Source organism: Takifugu flavidus, chromosome 5 (assembly GCF_003711565.1).
Source record: "Takifugu flavidus isolate HTHZ2018 chromosome 5, ASM371156v2, whole genome shotgun sequence".
NCBI classification, from domain to species: Eukaryota; Metazoa; Chordata; class Actinopteri; order Tetraodontiformes; family Tetraodontidae; genus Takifugu; species Takifugu flavidus.
Genome location: NC_079524.1, coordinates 3305582 through 3332537, shown reverse-complemented (window position 1 = coordinate 3332537; position 26956 = coordinate 3305582). Strand labels below are relative to the sequence as shown.

Below are 26956 nucleotides of genomic sequence, written 5' to 3'. Positions count from 1 at the left end.
AACTCGTCTGCTGCGCGCGATGCCTCGCGGAGTCCTCGCTGGAGATTTAATGAAAAGGGGCGGGGTTTCAGTCTGCACTTCCTCTTTCTCGCACCGAGTGATCCTCCTGTCATTCTTTTTAAATCTGTTTGCAAAAGGCTCTGGTTGGACGAGATACCTGCGCGTCTGGCGTGTCTCCACATGTTTTTCGGGAGGAGGCACCTGACAGAGCAGATAGCAAAACCCTGAAGCCGTCAGTGAGCATCTCGGGGAGGTACCAGACACTGGATCCTTCCTGTCAGGGACAGAGCGAGCTTTCTTCCTCTTCTGATGGTGTGTCTTTTTAAACGGACCTCGAAGAAACCTCGTGTTAATCCCGCGTCCTCTGACCGGAGACATGAGCGGAAGAGTCGGAGACCTGAGTCCTAAACAGGCTGAAGCACTGGAACAGGTACATGATCAGGCTTTTTTTTGCGTGTGTGTGCGCGCAGTGAGATGCATCAAAATATTTATTTATTTTGTATTTCATATTCTAGAACGTCAGCTGATTAAGTAGGACTATGATGCAGCCCAACAAATAATTTTGAAAGGTCCTCAGAGAAGTGCTGCAGCAACTTTTAAAAAGACACTACTCATTAGCAAGCAACTAGGAAGAAGATGTTTGCAGGTTTTCAAAGATCAAATCAAAAGTCCCACATTTTCTTGTGAAAAAAAAATCAAGGAACCGCCAGTAAGTTATCATTGGAACGCGTTGATCTTCGCACACTACAGGAGGCAGCTCAGCAACCATTGAGGGTTCCAGTGTGATGACTTTGGCATAAATTTAAATTTTTATTGGTGATCACTATCTTTTTTTCCTTGTCTGCTTTATTGCTGAACACCAGCATATCAGCAAGCAGGACACACCCTTGGAAAAAGTCGGCAGCTACTCACAGGGAGCATTTCGGGGTTCAACACCTTGCTCAATGGTCCCTGGGTAGTGCTCTCCATAGATGATCTCCCCCTGCTACAAGAACACCTCCCACGTTTTGGCCACACCGGGACTTTAAACCGAGATCCCTCTGCTTCTCAGCCCAGTTATGAATATAGATGCATAAAGAGGTCTTCATAAACCTAATTGTTGCTTCCAGTAGCCTATAAGATAAATAGTAACCACATCCCAAGTTATTGGGTTTTAGGTTTGTTTTTTTTACCTCTAGGGTCAGAATTGAATTTGTTATATCAGTTGAGTTATAGATGCTCTGATAAGAACCAACCACGTGTCTTTTCTTCGCCGTTTCTATAGTTTCGACAGAGGATACAAGACATTCTTCCTCAACTGCCTGCACAACATGACCACTTCCTGTTACGTTGGCTCAGGGGTGAGTTGGAAAACCAGGGTCACTGTAAAACCTGTCTTCTGCGTTATTTATATACATTTATGTTATTTGCACTTTCCACACATGCATGGAAAATGCAAATAAACGTAGAAAATAGAATCTCAGTGGGGTTTTATTTTTTTATTTCTTCTGAAGCAGCACATGTAATCACCCCTTGATATGAGCGTGTAACGTGGAGCCTCACATGGTTTTCATGCCTTGTTATGATTCTAAAACAAGATTTTTGAAGTTGCTTTTAAAAAATCTACATAATGAAGTAAAACCTTGCTTCATGGCTGTGGATTGAGTGCATGTTGGATTACATTAGCCACATTAATTCACCCTTTTTATGAATGTCACTCCTACAACAGTCCACAGATTATCCAGAGTTGAATGGATTCATTATTTTCAGCTTAACCTATAAATCAATTCTTTCTGCCAGTCTTGTGTCCAGTTAAAAGTCCTTTCAATTTCATTACCAGAATGAATCATCACTATAAATAGAGTGTATTTATGGACAGTAATTAGGTGGTAATTACTGATGAAATGTGATGGAAAAAAGAAAATGCTGTGAAACATCACTTTGATTGGACCTGGATGACAGATAATTCATCAATAACATGATAATAAATATCAAATACTGCAGGACAAAGGGAGTTTTATACTGATTATGTGTTGTATTGAACCTTAATCAACCCTTGTTGTGCAAGCTTAATCTGGCGCTAATCGCATTAGACGGGCTGTACAATGGACGAGCCTCTTCCTCCAGACACTGTGCTTGCTTCATTCTCCCCAGGGCCAACAGATTTCATAACAGCATTTCCAAATGTTAATAGTGATGGTGCAACGATTGCTCATTAAATAATGGCAGACGTTATAAAACAGCCCAGAAAGTCCGGTGCCTGAAAGGTCCGAGTGGGTGAAAAAACGGATCCAAAGGTGATGTGGCGTTTAGAAGGTGTGATAAGTTTCGTATCTCCCTTTGCTCATGACGCGCTGCTGTACCTCCACCTGAGCGGAAGCCTAATCTGATATGAGTCACAGTCCAACCTGGAGGAGGATTTAAACCTGAGAGTAAATGACACTACTGCTTACTTCATGATGTCATCGTCACATACTGATCCGCTGTCATTTCTATCTGACTTTAGAGAGTAAAATCTTGTAATAAGTGACATTTGAGACATCAGCGGTTTGTTTTTGTTGGCTAAGGATGCTGCATGTTTGTTGAGAGGCTGTGGTTGTAGATTCTGAAGACATCTGAAAGCTTCAATGTGGTTTTCATTTCTAATCCCTTTAATCTCTTCTTAATATTTGGCCTGCCAACACTGTATTAAGTCTACCCTGAGTTTATATATGGGTTTTTAAACTTTCTTTATGTTTTTCAGCTAGAAATTTTAATGTCCAGAAGTCTGAGGCCATGCTGCGAAAGGTAAAATCCTTCATCTACTGTAATAATCTGGCCCTCAATACAACATAAATCAGACAATACTTGCAGTTCCTGTCAAGGTTGAGCCTCCATGTCCACAGTGTGTGAAAGTTCAGGCAGAACCAGGACAAGCTGTCCAGCCCATCAGCTCAGTGGCTCCAGATTACAGGAAGCCTGTTGTAACGGTTCTGTGGGCAAACTGAGTCACGGCGAATGCCTGCAGAGATAAGATATTGATAAGAGGGTTTCAAGGAGCATTCAGAGATTTAAAAACCACTTAAACATCCCACGACTTAATTAATCTGCGTGTATAAATTTGATAATCTAATGTCAGGAATCCAATTTAATATTCACAAGTGTACTTTATTGGAACTATAATAATTACTGTTACTTTTATATTAATGATGATTTTCAGCCTCAATTTCTCAAATATTTCTCTTTCAACAAAGGACCGCTGGAGGAAAAAAACACCTGTAAATGTAAATGCTTTTTGTTCCTCTGCAGCTACCGTAGGTTGTCCAACTACAGGTGTCCTAAACTTAATGTTAATCAAATTCAAATAAAAACACACATAAGGTATCTGGCCATTATTTCTACATAAGCAATGAATTAGTAGTAAATCTGCTACAATATGTGAGAGGTCAAAGATCAAAATTGAAAAAATGACACACTGGAACTCTGTATATATTTTTTAGACATTTACTTCCGCCTCTCCAGCGCTGTTGTATTTCACAACAGACACATGCGTGTTTAGATGGCGGTTCATAACTGATCCCTTATCTGCTGACGGGAGGATTTACTTCACCTCTTAAACCACTTAATCCGCCACTCTGCTGCTGCCCAAACAGCCTGTGAACATGATGAATCTGGCCCTGATCACTTCTGTCTCTTCTTGCAGCACCTGGAGTTCAGGAAACAGATGAAAGTAGATATTATAATCACCGACTGGCGCCCGCCGGAGGTAAAAGCCCCCTCTAACCTGAACCAGCGTCAGCCAACCTGTTCTGACCCACGGACTCATTTACAGGTGATAGAGAAGTATCTGTCAGGAGGGATGTGCGGTTATGACCGCGAGGGCAGTCCCATCTGGTACGATGTCATCGGACCTATGGATCCCAAAGGTCTCTTCCTGTCGGCCCCCAAGCAGGATTTCATAAAATCCAAGATCAGGGACTGTGAAATGCTCAGCAAGGAGTGTAGCCTGCAGTCACAGAGGGTACAGAACACAGCACGCACATCACCTCACCTTATTATCTAGTGATAAGCTAAAAAGAACTGCTCCACATCACATATTACAGCTTTATACGTTTCTTCCACTGTGACGCTAACCTGCCCCATTAATAAAGTTTTCATTATATCCGAGCAGCTGGGGAGGATTGTGGAGGGGATCACGATGATCTACGATGTTGACGGTCTTGGTCTGAAACACTTATGGAAGCCTGCTATAGAAACGTTTGGAGAGGTACACAGACCTGGCAACCGACCTGTTGTTGGTCGACACCATCCAGTAATGTTCTTCTGCGTCACCAGATCCTCCAGATGTTTGAGGAAAACTACCCCGAAGGCTTGAAAAGACTGTTTGTCATCAAAGGTGAATCTGGCATCTACCGTTATTGGTTTCAAATCTCAGTGTTCTATAGAGTTTTTTCCCTCCCGCAGCCCCTAAAATCTTTCCCGTGGCCTACAACCTGGTCAAGCATTTCCTGAGCGAGAACACGCGACAGAAGATCTTTGTCCTCGGGGGTGAGATGCTTTGAACCTTTCTGTCCTTCAAAAATTATCTTTCTCTGACTGTTGTGCGTGTGGCTGACAGCCAACTGGCAGGAGGTTTTACTGAAGCACATCGATGCCGAGGAGCTGCCTGTGGTCTACGGGGGTACACTGACGGATCCTGATGGAGATCCTCGCTGTCGAACCAGGGTGAGTCGGCGTACGGGCGCGACGAGCTGGCCTTGGATAGGTCCAGAGCAAAGATGGGCTGATGAGCTGGCAAAGTTCCCTTTAACAATAGAACACTTTTAACCGGGCACAAATGGAGCAAATCAGAAATGTTTGCGAAATAATTTGAATAAAAACGATTTAGGAAAGTGTTTGTGTCATATGACCAAAATCAGCATTATTTCCTCTACGAACAGAACCCGAACATACACCTACCGGCCACTTAATTAGGTAAAACTGCTCAGTTTAGCCTTTACCAAGTCCCCCCCCCCCAATTGGTTAGGCCCATTAACACAAATAGCTAATCAGCCAATCACGTGACCACAACTCAGTGCATTTAGTCACTTGGTCTTAACCTGAGCATCAGAATGGGAAATAAACGAGATCGGCGTGACTGTGAACGTGGCAGGGTTGCTGGTTCCAGACAGGCTGGTCTGAGGATTTCAGAAACTACCGATCTACTGGGATTTACACAGAAGGGTCCAAAAAGAGAAACTATCCAGTGAGATCGACTTGTTGACGTGAGTGGTCAGAGGAGAATGTGCAGCCTAGTTCCAGATGATAGAAAGGCAACAGTCACTGCAACAGCAACTCGTTACAACCCAGGAATGCAGAATAGAAGAAGATGAAGAAGAAGATGGGCTGCAGCAGAAGAGCACGCTGGGTGTCACTCCTGTCAGCAGGGAACAGGAAAGTGAGGCTCTGATTCACCACAATTGGACAGTAGAAGCTTGGAAAAACGTTGCTGGTCTGAAGAGTCTCGAGTTCAGCTGGAACATTCAGACGGTCGGGCCAGAACTTTGGCATAAATAACATGAAAGCCTGGATCATCCTGCCTTGTATCAATGGTTCAGACTATTACTGTGTAGTGGAGTGGATGATATTTTCTTGGCATACTTTGTGCCCTTGTTGCTGAGCATGTCCATCCCTTTATGACCACCATGAACCATCTTCTGATGGCTGCGACCAGCAGGAGAATTCACCAGAGCTCACATCATATTATATCTCAAACTGGTCTGGAGAAGATGACAATGGTGGTGCAACAGGAGATTCTCATCATAGATGAGCAGCTGACAAATCTGCGTGATGTCAACATGTCATGAAGGACCAAAATCTCCGAGGAACGTACACCACGAAGAATTAAAGCAGTTCTGAAGGCAAAAGGGGTCCAACCTTTTACTAGCACGGTGTAATAAAGTGGCCGGTGAGTGTATACATTTAATGTTAAACAGAATTTTACTGTTATTGTCATGATGACGACGTAACATTGATAATCGGCCAAGATAAGACCTCTAATATCAGGTCTGATTTCAGGAACAGCTCATCAGCCCTCTTCCAGTATAATTACAACACCAAATGAATTTCCTCAGAGTATATTTATATCCTTTTTTTTCATGTATTTGTATTTCCTGTCCTGTGTTTGTTCACTCAATTGCCCCCTGCTCACATAGTTTGGTGGCTTTACTTTAGAAGCGCTTAATGCACAGCATAAAGGAATATTTATATATATTGTATATTATATATGTATTGTAATTAGCCCCTCCATAGTATAGGTCATGCTGGAAGGCACCGTGGATGTGTGAAAGAGGTACTCTGACTCCACAAATAAATAATAACACTGCTACAGTGGCTAATCAAATGACCTGTTACGCATGAACACCCTGGTTTAACCACAACAGGTCGATGACCTGCTGAAGGCAGGCTGCTCATGGCAGAATACCTTCAGTAAAGCTGCAGACATCAACCGTAAAAATCAGTAATCCAACGTCAAAGGAGGCACATTTCCGCCCATCGAGCTTCCCACATCCTCCTCGCTGCACTACAATGCTTCGCTGCATAGAAACGGCCTGAGAGCAAAGGTCGGCGCCGCGCTTCAGCCTGCAGCGTACAGTAGAATCACACAGCGATCCGGCCTGACCCTGCGTCTGTCACTGTCTCTGTAGATAAAAAATTGGGCCCAGGACAGATGAGCAGAATTTTTGGCCTCAAGATTCAAGAAATTGAGCTGCCCCAGCCTCTTAAGTGTTTTCTATCTCTGTAACCAGAACTAATAAAAGTGTAGCTAGCTAGCTGTGTGTCTTTGAAATCCTCGGTACTGTTCTTAATTTAAATGTAGCATGTGGGTGTTTCACTAGACAAATGTTTATTGAAATTCTGAGGGCTCAGATCATGTTTCATGTTTGCAGTGTTTAGCCAATAGGTTGATGTAGTTTGACTCAAAGCACTGTGACCTAAAGTGAACAGAATAACCAAATAATGCTCTTGTGTTCATCCAAATAAAATAAAGAGAAAACAACCCCCCTCAAATATTGCTTTGTTATTACACGAGTCCAGAAAGTCAGAGTAAGTTATTCACTCTTTCCTTTATTTCTCTTCCCTCTTTTAATATTCTTATTAGACGGTTTTTCTGACACAACATCCTGATTTGTTTCTGCTGTTGTGGGCTGCAGATCAACCACGTCGGCCCGGTTCCCCCCTCTTACTACGTGCGGGACCACGTTAACGTGGATTACGAGCAGTGCACCGTCGTCAAACGTGGGTCCTCCCAGCAGCTGGACTATGAGATCCTGTTCCCGGGCTGTGTTCTGAGGTCAGTCCAGCGTCGGGAGTTCAGATTAACGGAGCTCTCACCTGTATCTTAGTGGATCCTCTTCGTTCTCCCCTGTGCAGGTGGCAGTTCGCCACGGAGAGCGCCGACATCGGTTTCGGGGTGTTTCTGAAGGACAGAAAGGGCGAATGGAGGAAGGCCGCTCAGATGCAGGAAGTGTTGCCCAGCCAGCGATACAACGCTCACCTGGTGCCGGAGGATGGATCGCTGACCTGCGAACAGCCAGGAGTCTGTGAGTGAGCCCATCAGGCCCGAAACGCCGATCTTTGGTGCTGACGCCGCTTTTGGTTTTGCACAGATGTTCTGAGATTCGACAACACTTACAGCATCTTCCAAGCTAAAAGAGTCAGCTTCACCGTTGACGTACTGCTGCCCGACCACATGACTTCTCCGGAGGCCGGTGGAGGGGTTCAAAGACGCACGAGCTGCGTCCACCCGGAACCGTGACGACGTCATGTGTCAGATCTGCTGCTGCTCCTGAACGCAACTTAAAATACTTGATTTATATTTACATGCTGGTCAATGTGGCGTCCTTAATGTAGCATATACTGTAAGTATTAAGACATTTTATCTTATCTTTGCCCCATCGTTTGTGGCCAAGCCTCTTAATTGTAAACGCGCACTGTACTCATTATGAAACGGGACAAACCTTCCTTTATATGCTGTCCATGAATCAGTTCTACCTCACCGATGCTCCTAATGAAGCTGTTACAAGAGTCAGTGGTGTCCACAGAAGTAGGTGCAGCCTGCTCATTGTCAGAACAATTCAAACTACAGCTGTTTCTACAGCACAAGGAGTCCGATAATGACGCACCGGTCTTACATTTGATCTTCGGCCAAAAATTAATTAACTCTCATTCACTTTTGACAAATTTGCCAATGTTTGAGTGGGGTCAGAGTTAAACCGAGAGGACCTCAAAAAGTGAGACGTAAGGTGCAAATTCCCTTTATCGTGATCAATATCTGAGCAGGGCTTCATTATTAGATCACTTGGGTTGAGAATATCTGCCTTAAGGATGTGCTTCAAAGGAAGTTTATTTATGTCTTCTTTTCTAATTTATTGCCACAGAATGTGGATATTGGCTTTTAATATATTCAGTCATGTATTTACATTTGTGCTCTTTTATTACTGAATGTAGAAAAAATGAATGAATGGACTTCCTGCATCTTGTCTGTCTTCCAAAGCAAAATTAGCACTAATGTTCTGGCACTGCTAACTGGACTCTATAGATTATGTGTCCATATGAAGAGTAAAGCATTCTGCTGATAACAGCTGAAGTGTCGGCCTGCATGTGTTACAATTACAGGAACGCTAAAACATGAAGTCAAGTTCCTCTGAAAGTGTCATCAGTCCTGCACCTGGCACCCCTGCATGCGGAGGGGAAACGGACCCATTTGGGGCTTGAATGCTGCCGACGTCTCTCCCGGCGGATCATGAAACCAATACCCACAACATTCAAAGCTCTCATGTAACCGCGGGGCCCTTTTAATTGCAACAATAAAGTGAGAGAGAATAATTTAGTGAAAGGAACTCACCAGAGTCGCGGGGACACAGGCGGATGTCTCTTTGTACCCTGACGACAGACCCCGGTAAGATCAGGGCTTTGATGGGAGCCAAACCATCCCTCCCAGGACCTTTACTGGTGCTGAATGACTTAGACACGCATGTTTCCCTGGTGACGGCGTTAACGACGCACCCATGATCACCTTGTAATCCATAATTGATTACGTTTACTTTCCATACAAGCAAGAAGGTCGTTTGCAGGCATTCAGTTACTCTAAATATGGATTAGATCTCACCACCGAGGGGAAAAATGCCAACACAAACGAGTGTTTGATTAATAAATATTTTATATACAAAATACCGTTACAAGTAAATTCAACATATGTCACATTTGAGTCATGATAACTAGTATACATAGATTTGATCTCCATATTTCACAGTACATATATGAAAAAAGTCACACTTCTAGCTATTTATTTTATACAATAGATACATGCTCTTGTTATTGGCATTTAGATTTAAATACAAACATGGTGCCAGAGCTCACGACAGCTGTGGCCATGTTGGATCCCCTGGCTGCAGAATATATGAAACCAAAGACTTGAAGTCGTTTCTAGACTAACAATTGGACGTGTGGAGTGTAGAAAAGTGCAGCTAGTTTTGGCAAACGTGCAGACCGGGATGCAACACGGCCACGGATCTGCGCACGCCGGCTCCAGCGAGTCAGTTGGCTCCCTGAACTCTTGCGTTCCTTGGCACGTGGTAAACGGGCAGGAGCACGGCTCGCTCAGACCACCTGCGCCGGAATGTTCCTTTCCATTTGTGGTGCATTTAATGCAAAAGGTTAATCAGAAGAATCGAGCAGAGCCACACGTGCACGCGTGTCACCGTTTCTAAAAGCAGAATTGTGACAGTGGAACTGTGAGTTCTACCGCTGGTGCGTCGTAAAGGTGTTTTAACCCACGAAAACAACGGATGTTACTTGATTAAAGCGGTGTTAATTTATAAATTAAATTAAAAACCTCTGACTTCTCAGAGCCTCAAACTATTACATTCTTTGATTTAAAAAAAGAAAAACCTTTTCCTGTACAGACATTACTGTAAAATTACATTTTTGGGTCGAGCACATTTCAGATAAAGCCAGCTTTTTGTCGATGATGTGATGTCACGATGTGATTTTGACTTAAATCTAGAAAATCTATGAACTCTTTACAGTGTGTCATGAGTTCGGTCACACTGATACAGGCGTTGCACAACATCTGCGAGGCTGTCTGAGGCGCAAAGGAAATCACGTTGATGCTCAGTGTGGATATTTGGTCTTCCCGGTTTTTCTCACGCTAAATTTAAATCATCTTTCCTTCAGCGATGATGAGAAATAACGCATGTGCTTGTGTCTTTAGAGTCTCTTACTGAATTATCATCCTGATCTTTTACCGTGTGTGTTGGTGGTGCTGATGAGCACCGGACAAAGACCTGAATCAGCATCGAGCGGCCGGTGTCGAGGCTCATCTGCCCTCCTCCGCGGGACGGATTTCGGACTTCAGCTTGACCAGCTCCTTCGCCACCTCGTCGGCGGGCCGCTGGGACAGGATCCGCATCACCGTCATGCCGGTCTCATCGGTGTGAACGCGCGGGCCGAGCGGGCACCAGCACACGCAGCTCTTGCGGTCGGCAACGTCTCTCAGCTGGACCACGGCCATGCCGACCACCCGGTCCGCCCGGCCGAAGCAGTAGTCCTTCACCATCACCTGGAGCTCGTAGCAGTCGGGGGACTCCTTCCCCAGGACGCTGCGGGGGGAGGGGGGGGGGGGGGGGGGCATTTAAAAAACAACCAGCTGCCATTTCACAGCGCCGAATCATGGGACTCAAACTCACAACTGAAAGGCTTCGTTGAACTTGGCCGACCAGCTGTTGTTCTTGGATTTTGTAGTGAACTTGCGCTTCTTGTCGGCCAGGAAGGGACCAATCAGGCAGACTTCGACAAACGGCCGGAACATGCCCGAAGTCTGCCACTTCATGTCGTTCACTGCAATGACTGATGGAGGCACCGCGGACAGTTACAGTGATGCAGAGCTTCACAGGGTGGCAGCAGAAGCAAAGCTCAGATTACAGGCTGATCCCAGAAGGGCTTCTCACCTCTGACGGCGATTTTGCGCTCCTTCCCGGCCAGCATGTCGATCTGCACAACAGCTTCCCCGATGGGTTTCTCAATCCCCGAGCCTGCGGATCACAACCATCCCTGAGCTCGCTAACAGCTTCTTGAAAGCGCTCTCGTGTGAGGTTTTCTTGGGTGGGTCACAATTTTTTCCACATCTTTTTGCAAATAAAGCAGTATAATGCTAAAAGTCTCCTGTTTCCCAGCACCGACTTACCCCTGTCGGGTCGGATCTTCTCATTCCCAGTGATCCTGATGCCCATCCCATTATGCACTGAGAGGGGAAATCAAAGTACAGACGTTGTAGAACAAGATGGGGCTCAAACTGAGAGTGTAAATACTGAACGGCATGCGTTTCACCACCTTGGGAGTGCTGCGTGGTGACAAACGTCTTGATGAGGGCATCGGTGCTCTGGGAGTACAACGAGAGGGCGTAACGCAGAGAAGCCAGCTCGGGACTTTTCTCGACAAACGCCTTCTTCAGGCCATTTCCTCCCGCGTGGAAGTATTGCTGGGAGGAAGACAGACCAACGGAATTAAGGGGTCAATAACTGCTCGGTGAAACACAGTGTGGTGCTCCTCACCCACCTTAATGGACTCCAGCCCCGCATCCATGATTATGCACTGTTTGGGTGTCAAAGTCTTGGCTTCACCGCCTCCCTATGGAAGCAGAGTTCACAGAGTTAAGCTCTCATGTAACAAGCTCACAGATGCAGCAGAAGCAGGAAAAAAAAACCATGACACTCGTGAATCCATATTTATGAATGAGCACAACACAACAGCGACTGAGCAGCTAATTAAAAAACCCATTTTAGCAGCACCAGAACAACAATCAAAACAGTCCGACGCGAAGCTTCAGATTACGTTATTGAGCTTTTACGGCCTTAAAAAGTAAATTTTCTCTTAAACGTTTCAACAAAGACACAATAATCTATTTCTAATATTCATATTCTCTGTGTGTTACCTTGAGATTAGACAATCCTTTAGCTGCTGTCAGGAGCTGTGCACCCTGCAGATTAAACAGATAAACACCTAAGTTCATATTGTACTTCACTACTGTTGATATTCAAAATCTAAAATCCAGCATTATGAAATGTACTGTATAGCAGAAATGAGTGGAAACTAGTGAGGGGAAATTCAAAGGCTTTCCTAACATTCACCGCTAGGCGGCAGCAGCTCACCAGACGTCACACTGAAAACTCACGAGCGTGCACATTCCACGATTTAAGGATTTTTTCATTCTAAAACTAAAAATAAATGTCATCCCAGACACCATCTATAACATTAGATTCATTACCAATTTAGTAGCGAGTTAAATGAACAAATGTGTTCAATATACAACATAAATCTATATACGATTGCCATATTTATGCATTTTGCTGTGTAGATGTGGTCTTTATTTCTAAGTTTACCAGGCTGTCATTGCTTTGTGGTAACACAATGGTCTTCTCCAGGCTGCTCAGGACGATCTTCCACAAATCCTTCAGGATTCTCTTCAGCACTGTCTTCTCACAGATGTCAGCAAAGATACTGAGACTGGATCAAACCCAAACACAAAAAGTCGTGAGCCAAAAACTCCAGTAGGGTTCACTGAACATTCACAGTCATTCGAATCTCTCCAGAGGATTGATAGAAATGCTCCAAGTGAGTCACAAAGAGAACATAAATAAACAACAATAAGGAGAAAACATCAAATTTTGACTTTCTTAAATGTCTGTTTTTCCAGAATTCAAATCATTTCCAGTAAAAAAAAAAAAAAAAAAAGGCACTAGCGAAAGACTCACTTTGGTAATTTGGTTGCGGAAAAAAAAAAATCGATGCAGAAATGATAAATGTACCCAGCACCGTGATGTGACTGTAAATTTGGCCTAATAAAAGCGTCTTTGTTATTGTCGCATAACGACGCTCTCTCCTTCCCACCAATAAAATGGGGGGAAAAAACAGTACATATTAAAAATACAAACCAATAAAACAGCAATGTCAATCAAAAATAAACGATTTCCTGATGCTTCTAAAGCACTAGACCACATTTCCAGCCACGCAGAGTTTGAGTTTGGGCGAATGTTCCGACAGATGCAGCGGTCTTGTTCTTACTTCCCATCCAGGAACTCCATGAGGGGCCTCAGCATGGTGTCGGCATCTGCCTCTGCAGTGTTGTGGTTGGGTGGCCCTTTGATCTGGTACAGGAGCTCAGCCATCTGACGCATGCAGCCGTTAATGCGAGTCTGAAAACTGGGGGGGGATGAGAGGTTGGATGAGGAAACCTCTGCAAGGTTAGCTCCAAAAATAAGCCATGGATGCCTGTGTGTGTGTGTGTGTGTGTACCTCTTAGCGAATACAGTGCTAAAGTTGTCCAGGTAGGTGCTAAGCTTCACCTGCAGCTCATTGAGGATGTCAGCTGCCTCCGTATCCAGCTGCAGAACACACAGGAGGTGATGTGTGTGTGTGTGTGTGTGTGTGTGAGGGGGAGGTTACATATATCAGAAAAAGAATAAATATGAATTTCAAAGTGAGTGATGATATTATGATGGAAAAATAGGATATTGATGATTCTTCAAAACCGTTTGGTCTTAAAAAGTATTTCAAAGCTGCCGTGTTTCCTGAAGAACGGCGTCTTTCTAAAACACCCCACAGGGCTGAAGTCACTTTTTCCTGTATTGGCTGAGGCCATTTTAACAGCAGGTTGCTGTCAATCCTTAACGGACCCCCCCCCCCCCCCCCCCACACACACACACACACACACTTTGAAACAGTGGCGACTGACACGTTTTCAGCCCACAGAAGTCAGTCAATCAAGTGAGATCCTCTGTAACCCAAAGCCAGCTCCCATTCATTATGTAAAAGTCTAAATTACATCTAATCTTTGTTTCATTTGCATACCAGGGAAGAAGCCTCTTTACATTTGACATTTGTACATTTGTACTTTCTTTGGCGTTAAAAAATAAAAACCTCCTTCACTCCATTTTTAATTGAAGCCATTGCAGTCATTAAACTTTCAATGGATGGCTAAAACATAGAATTCCAAGTAAGCCATTAAAGTGATTTAATATATATTTTGTCAGTTTCTAAAAGTGCAGTCTGCAGAAGGATCCAGCCTGGAAAACTCTATTACAATGGCTCATTATTACGCTGGGCCCCTGTTATGAACCACATATTTCACCAGTAAAAGGGCTGGAAGCTAGATGGATATTAAAGTGCATTCTAGAAAGTCCACCATTAATAACTGTGCATCTTGGTTATTAGTGAGAGGACACTGGGAGATCTGCTGCAACACGCCGTGTTATTGGACAAAAAGAACATTTGTGACAGTTTTCAAATAAAATCATGGAAGACTTGTTGCCTCCAAAGGTCAACCTGTCCACTCTGGACAAATCTGCCCTTAGGCCCAAATCCAACACCAGAACGTGGAGCCGTGTTTGTTTCAACTGTGCATGTGGAGCTCAGTCAAACATCTGAAAGTGTCGAGAGATGAATAAAAATCCCCTGTGTCCCCGGAACATGAATAGAAGAGCAAAGTGAGCGAACATACAGTTATGTCTGAAAAATGAGTGTAAGCTGTGACCCATAATGCCTGAAATTGTTTAGAATCTAAAGAAAGACCGTTATTCTTCAGACCTGAAATGTTCCTTTGTCACTTATTTCACTATACCGAGCACAGATTCTGCATATTTTACAGGAACTATGTAAAGTTACAGTTAGACTTCATTAATAGTTGTCGATGTGTGAATAACAAAACACCAATAAGGAGCTTTGTATTAATGCTTCAATGTCTGACCTATCACACAACTGTACCTTATTTGTAGCAGCAGTGGCTTCAGTCTTCCCAGAAAGGAAAAAAATAGTAGGAAAACATAAAAAAGAGGAAATAAAAGTCACACAATAAGGTCAAGCGATAATTAAAACATTTCTGGCAGCTTGTTGATGAAATGGCGCCCAGGTCTAAGGGGATATGCTCGTTATTTTAACTGATGCTACACAGTAATCACTGAATCTAATGTAGCTACAGCTTCTTTTATAGATCACCAATATATTAAAGCTGTAGGACTCATCAATAATCAATGGTTTAGGGTCATTAACTGCAATAGAAAAAGGCACTAACTGATCATAAACAACATTCAATTAGCAGAACGTCCACTCGCGATCACTCCAAATGCACAGAGATTTAGTGCTGGATTTGATTCTTATTGTTTAGAATCACCAAAGCCCCCCAGCAACAGGCCGCCCAGCACAGCATCACTTCTACCCAGCAGCCATCGGCGCCATTAGGACCTTCCCGCAGTCTGACATTTGCTAATAGTTGCCAACAACGATGCTAAATTATATCTCTGAACCCTCGAAGGTGAAAGAAAATTCAGTTTTGGTGCGATAATTCAGTGAGGAATTTCTGCTTCATTACAAATGACCTCAATCAGCTCATCAAAAACATCTAATTAGCCTCCATTTTTGCCAGAATACAGTCAAGAGAGGTGGAAACTGCACAAAGCAAGAAAAGAGACTGAGCAAACCTTGTTTTCTTCTTCCTTTAACTGAGAAAAAAAATATAAAAACAAATCAGAGAGCTGAATTCGACCCTCACAAAGTTCTCTTTTTAGATTTTAACAAAGCACCAAGGAGAAAACAACATTCTTAAACTTAAACTAATTCAACTCTATCTGCATATAAATCAGCACAGGGTTGAAAACATTCTCCATCTGTAGATACTTTACACTTTAATGCTAAAACTTTAACAGAAAATGAATTTAAAGGACACAAACTGGTCCTCTGTGGAGACTGTCTGCTCTGAAGGAGACCAACCCACCTCTTTGCTCTTAATGTCCTCCTTCAGGCAAAATGAAACAAAACAGAAATCAAATTAAAAACAATAATGTTTACAACAAGATTCAAGATTAGAACAACTAAACTGGCGAGGGGGGGGAGGGGGGACGCTCCCCTAGAGGTCTGGAGCTTCCCAGAGGTTCGTGAAGAGGCAGCAAAGCCAGGAGGAAATGGTGGAAGTGACAAACAAACCTGCTTCTCTTCGTCTTTCTTTTCAGCCTGCAAGGACAGACATCCGTGAGAACGCCGCGCACAAACGAGGCGTCAACACGTGCACATCTCCTCGCAGCTTTATCAAGTTTGAGCGTTTCGCTCCCTCAGACGTACACGCGCATGTTAATGAGACGCTTTCAGATGAGACGGGACCATAGTGACGAACACATCGTGAATATTATCAGGCTTGTATTGTGTTAGGAGCCTCTGGGGGGGGAATATTTAATAATGTAGGACTTCAGATGGTGCCACAGTAAACATAATCAGGTGATTGACTGGTTTTAAACTAAGAGGTACACACACACACACACACACACACACACACATTTGGAATAAATTAATGTTTGTTTGTTTTTTACTAAAGTTCTGACAGCACATGTTCCTGCATCCACCACAAATACTAGTGGGAAGAAAATTATTATATTGAGTAAAAGAATGAATAAAACCACCGTAAACAACCGTACTGTGGGTTAACACGTCAGGTAACCGGAATCTACAGCTTTACAGTCACCATTAGACACTGTTACAGCACCACTCACCTTCTCCTTATCAATAAGCTTTTTGGCAAAGAAAAGATAAAAAAAACAACAATAAGACAGAAAAATCATGAATAAAATGCACGAGAATGACACAAAACCAAGGCTTTTATATGGAAAGTTGCATTAAATTTAGGAGAGATTTCCGTCTGGGAAGGAGAGATGAGAACTCTCACGAACTTGAATATTCCTCCACATCTGTCCATCGCTCACCTCGACACAACTGAACACTTCGTGTCAGAAATATTCCTCACTTTTGGTGGAAATGAGCTTTTAGCATCCAACAAAAGTAGAGAGCACTCAACACTTCCTGGAAGGCTCCTTCAAACGCTATAAAAGAGGCGTTCACAGGAAATTGTAGAGTTATCAAACTAAATGTCACACATGGCAGGAGCACAGGGAGTGGGGGGGCAGTATGAACCTGAGATGAGCATGTCCATGTTGAGCTAAATCAGACCTTTTATTAATTCTAAAGGTTTCTCTAATCTAAAACACTGACTGGGTTTTAGCACAACGCACACGAGTGGAGCCACAAACACACCACAATGCAGGAAACACTAAATCCTGGCTCACTGGGTCGCAAACAACCAACCTTTTCCTCTTTCTCTTTGTTGTCAACCTACATGGACGATTCCAGAAAAGGTGAAAAAAATCAAAGCAGCATTAGTTTCCTCTAAATGCACGACAACATTGCCGATATCCGAATTGTCACTTAGAGACACTGTCAAACATCCAGACTCTTTATTATAAAAAAAATGCTAAGATAAAGCAAATATCTTCCAATTGTTCTATTTGGTTGCAGAATTTCCCTTATAGCAGCCTCAGCTGTAACCTTAATAACACATGTTAAATGGTTCATACTTTACCATTAATGGTTAAAAATGTAACCACTTGTTGAGCTGCAACAGCAAAACAAAATCCAAAACACCACCGTACGTACACACAACCCTCCCCGCCTCCACATTTTATTGCGACCCATTAATTCCGACTGCCTCAGCCCATTTAACACCAGTTCAACGTCTCCATTAACCACAACAGATGCCACACTGTCTTCATCCTCATCTACCCGACCTGCAGCACCCCTCTGCCAACCACCACACACACGCTGTAAAGACTTTGGGATGTTTAGGCACCATCAGATTCAATTATCAGGCGGGCCACCACCTTCTGGCCTAATGAGGATTCACTGGGGGAGAAGGGCCGTTCGCACGCGGCTCCTAATGGGTAGCGAGCGTGGCCCCAAGCAGGGACAGACTAACTACGAAAGGAGTGAAGAAGCAGCTCATTTAAAGGTGTTAGAACGGTTTCCTGTGGTTTTGAACCAGTTAATGGTGTCATCATTCAGCTTTAAAAGGTGGATTTAATCTCGTTGGCTAGTTTTAGCTTTTGCCATCTTACCTCAGATCCTTCAGAGTCTGAGTTAACAGACTGTTTTTAAATGAACAAAGGAAAAAAAAAACACAGAACAGGAAAATGTTAGAAAAGAAGAAAAAGACAAAGATTTCATGGCATGGAGGGAAACTCTGCAGGATTGACCCACGGTCGCTCTCACCTTGGATTCTTCTGACTGCCAGGCGTAAAGACGGTAGCAAACAGATTACAAGTTATACATCCAGGGTTAATCAGACCAAATGAAAGTGATTATTTTGTGCTTCTGCAGACAGTTTATGGCCATTCAGCCTACCCACCATGTCATCCTCCCCTGCATTGCTAGTGATAGCCTGATGAACATGATAAAAAAAAATATTAGGAAAAAAGGACAGAAAAATAGACATAGAAGGCCTTAAGCAAATGGGCTGAACTATCTTGTTACAAAGAGCTCGGAAGTACTGTAAATCCAGCAGCAGCGGCTGCATTAGCAGGAAGAACCAGAATAAAAAGAGATGATTTTTATCTAAACTGAGCAAAGAGGATTGGCATCATTGACCCACCTCTTCATCCTCCTCAGGCTCCTCCTCGTTCTCAAGCTTTCGGTAAAAAGCAACACAAAAGATTTTTTTTTCCATCCACAGGGCTTGTATTTAAAAATGAAACTTTTAGGAGTGGAAACTGGGACAGAGGGGGAGAGAGAGGAGGGTTGTTGAAAGCTGAAACTAGAGCTAAAAACCACTGGGTAGGAGGAGAAGCAGACGAGGTTCAGGGAAGGTTTCTGAATGAACAAGTGGGTTTATGGTGGATTCTTTTGTGTTTCACGAACATGAGGGGGAAATAAGAGCCAAAGAAACCTGGACATACCATTTCCTCCTCAGCAGTGAACTGGTGAGATAAAGAACAGACACAGTGACTATGACGAGGACAACGTCTCCACCCGCCACTGCTCGGCTTTTAACAGTATTCTGAATTCATTTTAAGAGCCGCGAAACACGTTCGCTCGAACAAATGAACCCAAACATGCGCTGGCACGAGCCACTGCACTGCCGTCACATCTGGAGTGACATCTGGGGTGTCCTATCTCTCACTCGGTGGGGGGGCGAAGAGCCTCAGCAACAGTGAAGAGCAACACTTGAGCGACCCAAACGATTCAGCAGGGATCTTTGGACCGGGAGCTCGGACTGTGGTTAATACTGGAGTAGAGTCACGCTATTACCCACCTGTTTGGCCCCCATTGATTCAAACATCTTCTCCAACAGCACCCTCATCTGCTGGATGTTGTTCATCAGCACGCACGGCTGGAGAAAGACACACAGGAGTCAAAGAAGCCCAAAAGGCCGAAAAGATGTTGAACAGTGGGCAGCAGTGGCAGATCAAATGTTCATCCGCTCCACCGGAGCTTTCAAAGCGCTTTAAAGCTGCGAGGAGCTCAGAGTGGAGGAGGAAGCACTCACTATCTTCTCCTTCTCGCAGTAGGACGGGAAGCTCTTGGCCAGCAGGGCACAGTACTGCAGCAGGACTTTGGTGATGGTCTGGGAGGAGGGAAAAATAGACAGAGTTACTGGAACCCTGAACGCACCACTGGTCAACAATCAAGTCTGTCTTGGGGTTTGAATAAGCTGTCACACTTATGTGTAAATAAATCATGTTAAACCTCCGTCTGTCTGTCTGTCTGTCGGGGGAATTAGGAGCCTTCAATTAACCTACTATGCATTTTTATACATTTTAAACATTAAAAACAAACCGTGGAAGGTCCTTTACATTACAACTTTACTGAATTTTCCCCATCTCATGGGGAAGGAAACTCTCGTGTTTCTCGGACATTAGGGATAAGCAGAATTCCTCTAGTTTCCAAAAAGACAAATAGGATCTCCGCGGGCTAACACTTCTATCATGAGTCACCGAGTTAATTTATCAGTCTAAACGACAAAAGTCACCCCCGTGTGAGAGATTTTCTGTGCGTCGCGCTGAGTCAGCCAGACGGCTCCTTCACACTGCTGCATTAAGCATGCTGTCTGATGGCAGCCTGCATTAGTTAGCATGCCGTGACTCAGTTCTTCTGCTTCTCCACTGCCGTGGGCCTTAATGTGCACCGCTAACAAAAGATGGAGAGGATACACAGGCGGAAATCTGGAGTGTGTATCAATAAACGGTCTTAGAAGAGAGTACAAAAGGAAAGATAAGAGGGCAAAGAGATCAAACGGCCGAAAAACAGGGAGTGGAGAGAGGACGGAAATGGACGTCAACGACTGACGGCTCACATTCGCTTTCCTGATCTAACCATAACACCCACACCCACACTCACACTCACACTCACACACACACGCTGGCACAAGCTCAGCCATGTCTCGGAGAACCCAATTCCTTTCTCAGAGAAAGGCTTATTATATTTAATGGCTCTTCCTAAAAGCAACTGCCTCACAAGAAATTGAAAGAAAAAAAAGTGATTTTCATAAAATGCTGTGTGCAGCCGGCTGGAATGTTTACAGATCAAAGGAAGGGAGAGTTCGATCGAGTTGTTTGAACAAAGCCTCATATGTGACTCACGTGTGCGTGTTTCGAGCATTTCAGCGTTCACCACGGCGAAGCTGTGCTCGCGTGCAGTGAAGACAGAAAAGCAACTAGAGCAACTGAGCTTCGTAAACGCGTGGAGCGGCTCATTCAGCGGTCTGACCTTGGCGAAGCGGCGGTTGTACTGGCCCACCACGGCGGGGTCGGGACAGTCCAGCTTCTTGATGATCTCAAAGCTCTGATTGAGCTGCGTGAAGATGTCCACCACCGAGCTGGAGAACAGCGCGTGCTCCGACGTCGGCTGGAACTGCAAACGTCAATAAGTTCTCATTTAATGGCGGCGTTGCTGCTCATTTCATTACCGGTCTCAGCGTACTCTCAGTACGGCAGACATGGCCACAGATTTGAAATGGTAACGTCAGGGTGTGGGAATCAATCACATACTGGATCACTGCACTCATATTTTACTCCCAATGAATTCATCTGGAAATGAAAGCGGTGCCCTGAGGTGCTGTTTGTTTATTCGATTATGGTGGCTGAATTCTTCCCTGGAATCCTGAAGCTGGGCTATTTCTTTACTCTTAGAATCCTTCCTATCGGTACTTTAGGCCAGAGCCCTCCAACAACTGTAATGTCAAGGTAGGAATACGTCTCCATTTATTAATAAAACTCCAATTTGAAGCATCTGTTGTTCCTGTCAACATTTCCTGCACATGATTTCCTTCTGTTGGTGGGTGCACTGCTAGCATCAGCCACGTGCTTGACTTTACTGCCTATAACTGCTGTGAGGAGGACAAGAGCTCGTCGTTAACAATATCCTCAGTTACGGCTCCCTCAGAGACGACACGTGACTTGTGGCAGGTGAAATCCAGGCAGCGGACATCTGCAGCAGTCAAGCTGCTGTTGAACAAAAGGCCATAAGGGTGTCACCGTCTCTCAGTCTGGATTATAGGACACACACTTTTACACTTAGAGTTTTTGCTTCAGTTTCTGGTGCAAAGACCTTCAGGCAGTAATAAACTGACCCTAAAGTTACATAAGAGTCAGTTTAACAGATGATTAGTAGAAAATGCATTCAACACTTATAGAATCCGCCTCTTTTGAAGGTCTGTTTCCTGCAGACAAACAAGCCAGTGCAATTAACTGTCAGCTATGATGTGTTGCTTAGAAACAAGATGCTGTAGAGTGTCACAGCGGCAGCTCCACACGCTGAATCAATATTAAACAGGCATTGACTGAAGCCTTCACGTGTGTTCCGACTCACTCCTTCTCTCTTGTCCCGCTCCAGCGCCCCGTGCATGAACTCCACGGACACCTCCTCGTTCTCAGCCAGCCAGGCCAGGACGAACTGGAGGAACCAGCTGGAGAACACAATATAGCCCATTTCAGTTCTGATTCCTTTGTCTTGCGTTACATTTATTTAGTCTGGAACTGAGGGAAGAGTAAAAAATGCAATGTTTCCTTACACGGGGTACTCAGGTACAGTGTCTGTGAAGGGGGGCAGCTCCTTAACATACTCATTGTAGAGCCACTTGACCTTGAAGTGCAGGTTCATGTAGTCGGCGGTCTTGCACAGTTTATGCTTCTCGTGTTCTGGACACACAGAAAGCGACAATAAAAGACAGAACAAAGACTCAAGGGGTTGGAAACTGTTCACACCTCTTTCCAGGTCAACTCAGATCAGGGTTGTTTTAGATTGTGATCAATAAAATAGTGAGAGTTCAGATAGTTCGAGTTCTTAACGAACTCAGCGGAATGTGGATTGGAAACGACGTAATAGCAGAATATTACTAATATTAAAACTGAATCCAGATGGCGGATTGAAAATCGCTGCGAGAGATGATGAAACGCAGACAGACAAACGGACAGAGGCGCACACGCAGTCTTACCGGCACAGAAATCAACTCTGCGGATGCGGAATGTGGTGGGAGCTGAGATGACAACAGACGTAACAAATCAATCAGACAGAGGACAGTTTAAAGCATGAGGAGACAAAGACTTACAGATGAAAAGAAAAGTAAACGCCCGACTGAGACAGACACGCAGTCAAAGAACTACAAGTGATTCAACTACAGTCTAAAGGAGTTGGTTGAAGAGGTTTCAACACAATAACGAGGAGCTAAGCAGCATTCTAAGGCCACAAAGAGACATGATAAAGGGGTTGTTCAAGTCCAGACAGCAGATCATATACATATTTTAAGGAGCCTGTGATTTGGGCCCCGATTTTATTGTTAGTAGATGTAATACTGGTGGGTTGGAACAGGTGGGTTTCGTAGTAAATCCTGCCGTCACCTGACACCTGATGTCAAAGACTTTGGGTTGTTTTTGGACTTTACGCGTTCTAAATTGTTTCTATTGTGTCTACAGTCTCACCATTGTTCCAGCGGTAGTGACCGGTTTTATGCAAAACTGAAGATGATGGCAAAGAGAAGAGAGAAGTTGGTGGGCAACAAATCTGGGCTTTAGTTACCTCACACACACACACACACCCACGCACACACACACACACACGTGCCAGTGGCGTGTATCCCTACCCTCTAAGGCATATTTAATGTCCTGGGCAAACAGCATCCACATGACCTCAGCGCTGACTTTTCCGACACTGAGCTCCTGAGGAAATCTGAAAGTTGAGACAACAGAAACAGGAAACTTTATGATTATTTCTGCATGTCAACAGTCGACACCTTTAAGTCTTGCTAACAGATGGAGCGTCGGTGCATGTTTAGAATGAAAACAGTGTGTTTTCATTTAAAAAAATAAATAAATAAATTCTCGAGGGGAAACTTGATTTTAAAATTTACAGCAATGTAGATGTTGATATTTTCAACAAAAATTACAGCTGGAAATAATATTAGACAACTCATTTAACAGAAGTGAAATCAAAATCAATTAAAATATATTAAACATAAGCAGTGAAACCTGTACTTTCTTCTACATTCTAACTGTGATATCAGGGAAGTGATTCATCTTAGAAACTGACTGGTTGATAATGGGTGTGTAGGAGTTCTTGTCCTCCTCAATGATGGAGACGATGAGTGTGATGAGTTTAGGCCAGAAGTCCAGATTCTGGATGCTGGGGCCCTGCTCCTCTGGTTGGCCCTCCTCTTTCTGTTCCTCCTCCTCCTCAGCTTCATCTTCCTCATCATCCTCCTCCTCTCCTTCTACTTTTTCCTTCTTTTTCTGCTCTGGTTCCGACTTAGGTAAAGAAAACAGAATAGGTGTAAGTAAATATTTGTGAATGCTGCAGTTATTAGTAGGATAAAAGAAACAAGAGAAAAAGCCCATTTACAGTAAATGTGTCAAACATGGGGATAACAGGGTATTATGCAGGCCTGAATGGCACCAAGAGGGAATTAGAGAGGCAAATTGGCCTGTTTTGTTTTATTCAGATTTGCTAAAACACTCCTTATCTCTGGAACTCTAAAACCATGGTGACAGTTGGTAAAGCCTAGTTCCTGGTTGACTTAACCTTTCCGGTCTGCATGAGCAGCATTGTAATGGGATGTATATGCACCAGTGAAGGTAATTAAGTTGAAAATGTTTTAGTTTTAAACTAAGTTACACATTCTATTTTATTTCAAAACAAAACAAAGACAACACCCTGGAAGACCTACTCTTGTCTCATGGGTGGTACAGAACCTGCCACAAGGGAATTTGTGTTGCAGTACCAGGTGTGGCCACTAGACGCTGTTGAGTTTGGGTCGTCTTTACAGGGTTAACTAAACCAATATTAGCTCATAGTATTTAAAATAATCCATGATTCGGGATAAATCTCTGCTCCCCTTGTAGTCTGGCAGCATGTGATCTGTAGCCGGCTGCAAAAGTTAAAACTCACTTGGCCAGTCGGCTGGAACTGGCGGTTGAAGAGTTCCAGGCAGTTGTTAAAGATGTACTCATAGGTGGAGTTCAGACAGGCCTTGATGCAGTCCCGAACCACATTGGCAGCTCGGGGAGGACTCTGCAGCTCCAAGACCTGCAGAGCAGGCAGACATGAGGGCAGTGTCAGATTCTGACCCTCATACATTCATTCATAACAGTGCGAAAGCCCCCATTTGAAATATTAAGGGAAAATATTTCAGATTTGCTGGCTCGGCAGATGTGCTTGAATACAGATATTGATGAAAAAATACCTCTCCGGTGAGGGTTGAAGATGAAAATGGGGGTGGGTAGAGTATAGGAACACTATTTGCATGTGGACAGGGTTACAGGAAACAGGAGGGTGGATTTTTAATAGGGAGGGCATGTGTGTATTAAATTATTGGGCACAATTTCTAGCCTTAACGGATGGACAAAACCCAACTCATTCAAAAGTAACTATGAAGTTGATGTTAAATATCCGTCTGGCTTCAGGAATTCCATAAACAAAGCTTTGTTGCCTTCATTCTGAAGAAGGTGATGCTGGTCAGAAGATCCACCGTTGACTTCAGGTCATGCAGTCGAGCTTTGTTGCTGGCTGGGAAATTGTTCTGCAGGCAGATACAAAGACGTGAAGCTGTTAAACGTTTCATGTCGGCGGATCGTGACAAGAGTTTAGCTTTGAAATGTCTGTCAAACAGCCAACTGACTCGCGTTTGGATTCATCGCTATAAAAACGAGGACAGGCCGAAAAGTGGGGAAAATCTGATCCACCGCGTTCTGGCGAGGATAAAAAGAGGACTCACTCGGTACATGGAAAGGTCTATTCGCAGGGAGTTGTGCAGCTGATCCAGGAGCTTGACGAAACGATCCCTCTGAAAAAGACAGGAGCCGAGAAGTTTCACTCGTCTTTGCACGTGTTCATAGAACAGGGGAGACGGAGAGCGGAGCCACCGGAGCCGGCCCGAGTGGAATGCAGAAGACGTCCCCGCTAAAATTCCCTACGCTGACGTGCACGCCGACACGCCAGGGATCAAATTGTGCTCCGTGTTTCGCTCAGAGACACCTGGACGAGAGCGGCGAGGGAAAGAAGCAGTGAGTGTTAAAATGCCACCTGATCAGCAGCCAGCGGAGGCATCCCCATTGTTTATTTTTGCCCACAGACACGGGGGAAATGAGGAGGCGCGGTGGGAGCTCTGGCACGGCGCGAGTCACGACGTGCATGATCGTCCAGTGGGGTTACATTTTTCATCGGACAGCGAGAGCAAAGTCGAGATAGAAAGAGGCGCGGCGTGTCCAGCCTGTGTAAAGGACTATAAATGCATTACTACACACAGGAACTGGGCAGCTGAGTGCAATTTGACTAAAACCACTGTTAATGTCTCGGACATCTGTTCATATCGAACATCGATATTAATTCATTATTATCATCCCTCACAAAAGCAGCCAGCAGTGGTTTCATAGCTGGAGCTTTTAAGTGGATTAGAAAGGGTTTCTCTTTCTTTTAAGCTCCAGATTAAAGTGTGAATGCTGGCTGGTTTTACGTGGCGCCAAAATCGACTTTCCCTTTCATTTGTGTCTTTTCCAGGGTGCAACACCCTCCAGCTGGTGTGGAAGAGAAAGCAAAGTGTGAAAGAACCAAACTAATTTCATTAATACAATTCTGTTCCTCTGAATACTAAACTGTCTTCAGATATTACAATATTAAATTAAATAATTAAACAGACAGAAGCAGATACGATGCGAATATCTGCAAAATGCAGCTTCCCAGCACTTTCACTTCGATATCTGCCAGTGCCAATGATCAGAGCTCTTTTCCCACATACATATTAATGTGTGGTAACCTGAGTCGGGGGGGGTTCGTCTGTGCTGAGTTTGCAGCCTTGGTGTGGTGGCTGAGCATCTCCTAATGCATTTGTGAGCACAAAACTCAGAAAGTTTGCTAGGTTTTATCATAGATTTGTCCATATCAGAACACTGGCCCAATCTAAAGTATCATCTGAATCTCTGGTTCACTCCACTTGGAGAAACTTCATTCTTACGTTCACTAAACTACGAATTAAATTGCTTTGCATTTTTAGTGAAATGGAGAGAAAAACAAAATAAAATACACATGTGCAACGGCTGTTCCTTCACCTTCTACCTTACCCTTTAAAAATTACACACCTCTCCTCAAACACCTGACCTAAAAAGACTGATGGAAGCTGTGACCTTTGAAAAAGAGCACATTGGCCTTCCCAAGAGCAGGTCTATACTCAACCTTTTTATCACGCTCAGAGAGGGGAAGAACGAAAGACAAGGGGGAAATAATCACAATCTGTGCTCTGCACACCGTGATGGGTAGCTTACTACCCCTGCGACATCATTAATGGAACCGCTACAATATTTAACGATCGTTTTAACTGAGTGAAGTGGTGACGCTTTAAGATGGAAGAAGCTGCCCTGCACCTGTTTTCAAATTCAAATTCAACTCAGTTACAGGGATTGATTGTTAATATTGAGGGCTTGTCCTGGCAGTAATTCCATTAACGATGACCTGTCTTCTAACTATACGCAGCGGTAGAGCCGAGTCCAAACTGAGTCACCGTCCAGCTGAAAATAATTCCCTCTCACAGCGGTGACAGCTGTAGGCCACGTGGAGCAGGTGCAGAATCACTGCACGCTAATAAAAGCTACCTGAAGCAGGT

At 44.0% G+C, this 26956-nt stretch overlaps 2 protein-coding genes across 2 annotated transcripts in view; one reads left to right on the top strand and one right to left on the bottom strand.

Moving 5' to 3' along the window:
• The first annotated feature begins 87 nt into the window (after positions 1-87).
• Positions 88-8581, top strand: LOC130525321 (SEC14-like protein 2). The gene is made up of 12 exons (XM_057031958.1): positions 88-430; positions 1265-1340; positions 2723-2766; positions 3662-3724; positions 3791-3979; positions 4130-4225; positions 4294-4354; positions 4423-4506; positions 4577-4683; positions 7152-7291; positions 7372-7541; positions 7608-8581. The coding sequence occupies exons 1-12, from the start codon at positions 377-379 to the stop codon at positions 7754-7756; spliced, it is 1233 nt and encodes a 410-aa protein (XP_056887938.1). The 5' UTR covers positions 88-376; the 3' UTR covers positions 7757-8581.
• Positions 8582-9142: 561 nt separating this feature from the next.
• Positions 9143-26956, bottom strand: part of LOC130525323 (protein unc-13 homolog B-like) — a 78470-nt gene continuing 60656 nt past the window's right edge. Inside the window, 20 exon segments of the mRNA XM_057031961.1 lie at positions 9143-10601; positions 10689-10848; positions 10950-11033; positions 11186-11242; positions 11332-11479; positions 11557-11628; positions 11933-11977; positions 12381-12504; positions 13063-13200; positions 13294-13382; positions 19124-19201; positions 19358-19435; positions 20578-20721; positions 21679-21775; positions 21881-22007; positions 22949-23034; positions 23395-23609; positions 24250-24387; positions 24791-24880; positions 25076-25144. Of these exon segments, the coding sequence (XP_056887941.1) occupies positions 10319-10601; positions 10689-10848; positions 10950-11033; positions 11186-11242; positions 11332-11479; positions 11557-11628; positions 11933-11977; positions 12381-12504; positions 13063-13200; positions 13294-13382; positions 19124-19201; positions 19358-19435; positions 20578-20721; positions 21679-21775; positions 21881-22007; positions 22949-23034; positions 23395-23609; positions 24250-24387; positions 24791-24880; positions 25076-25144 (2322 nt within the window). The 3' untranslated portion in view covers positions 9143-10318.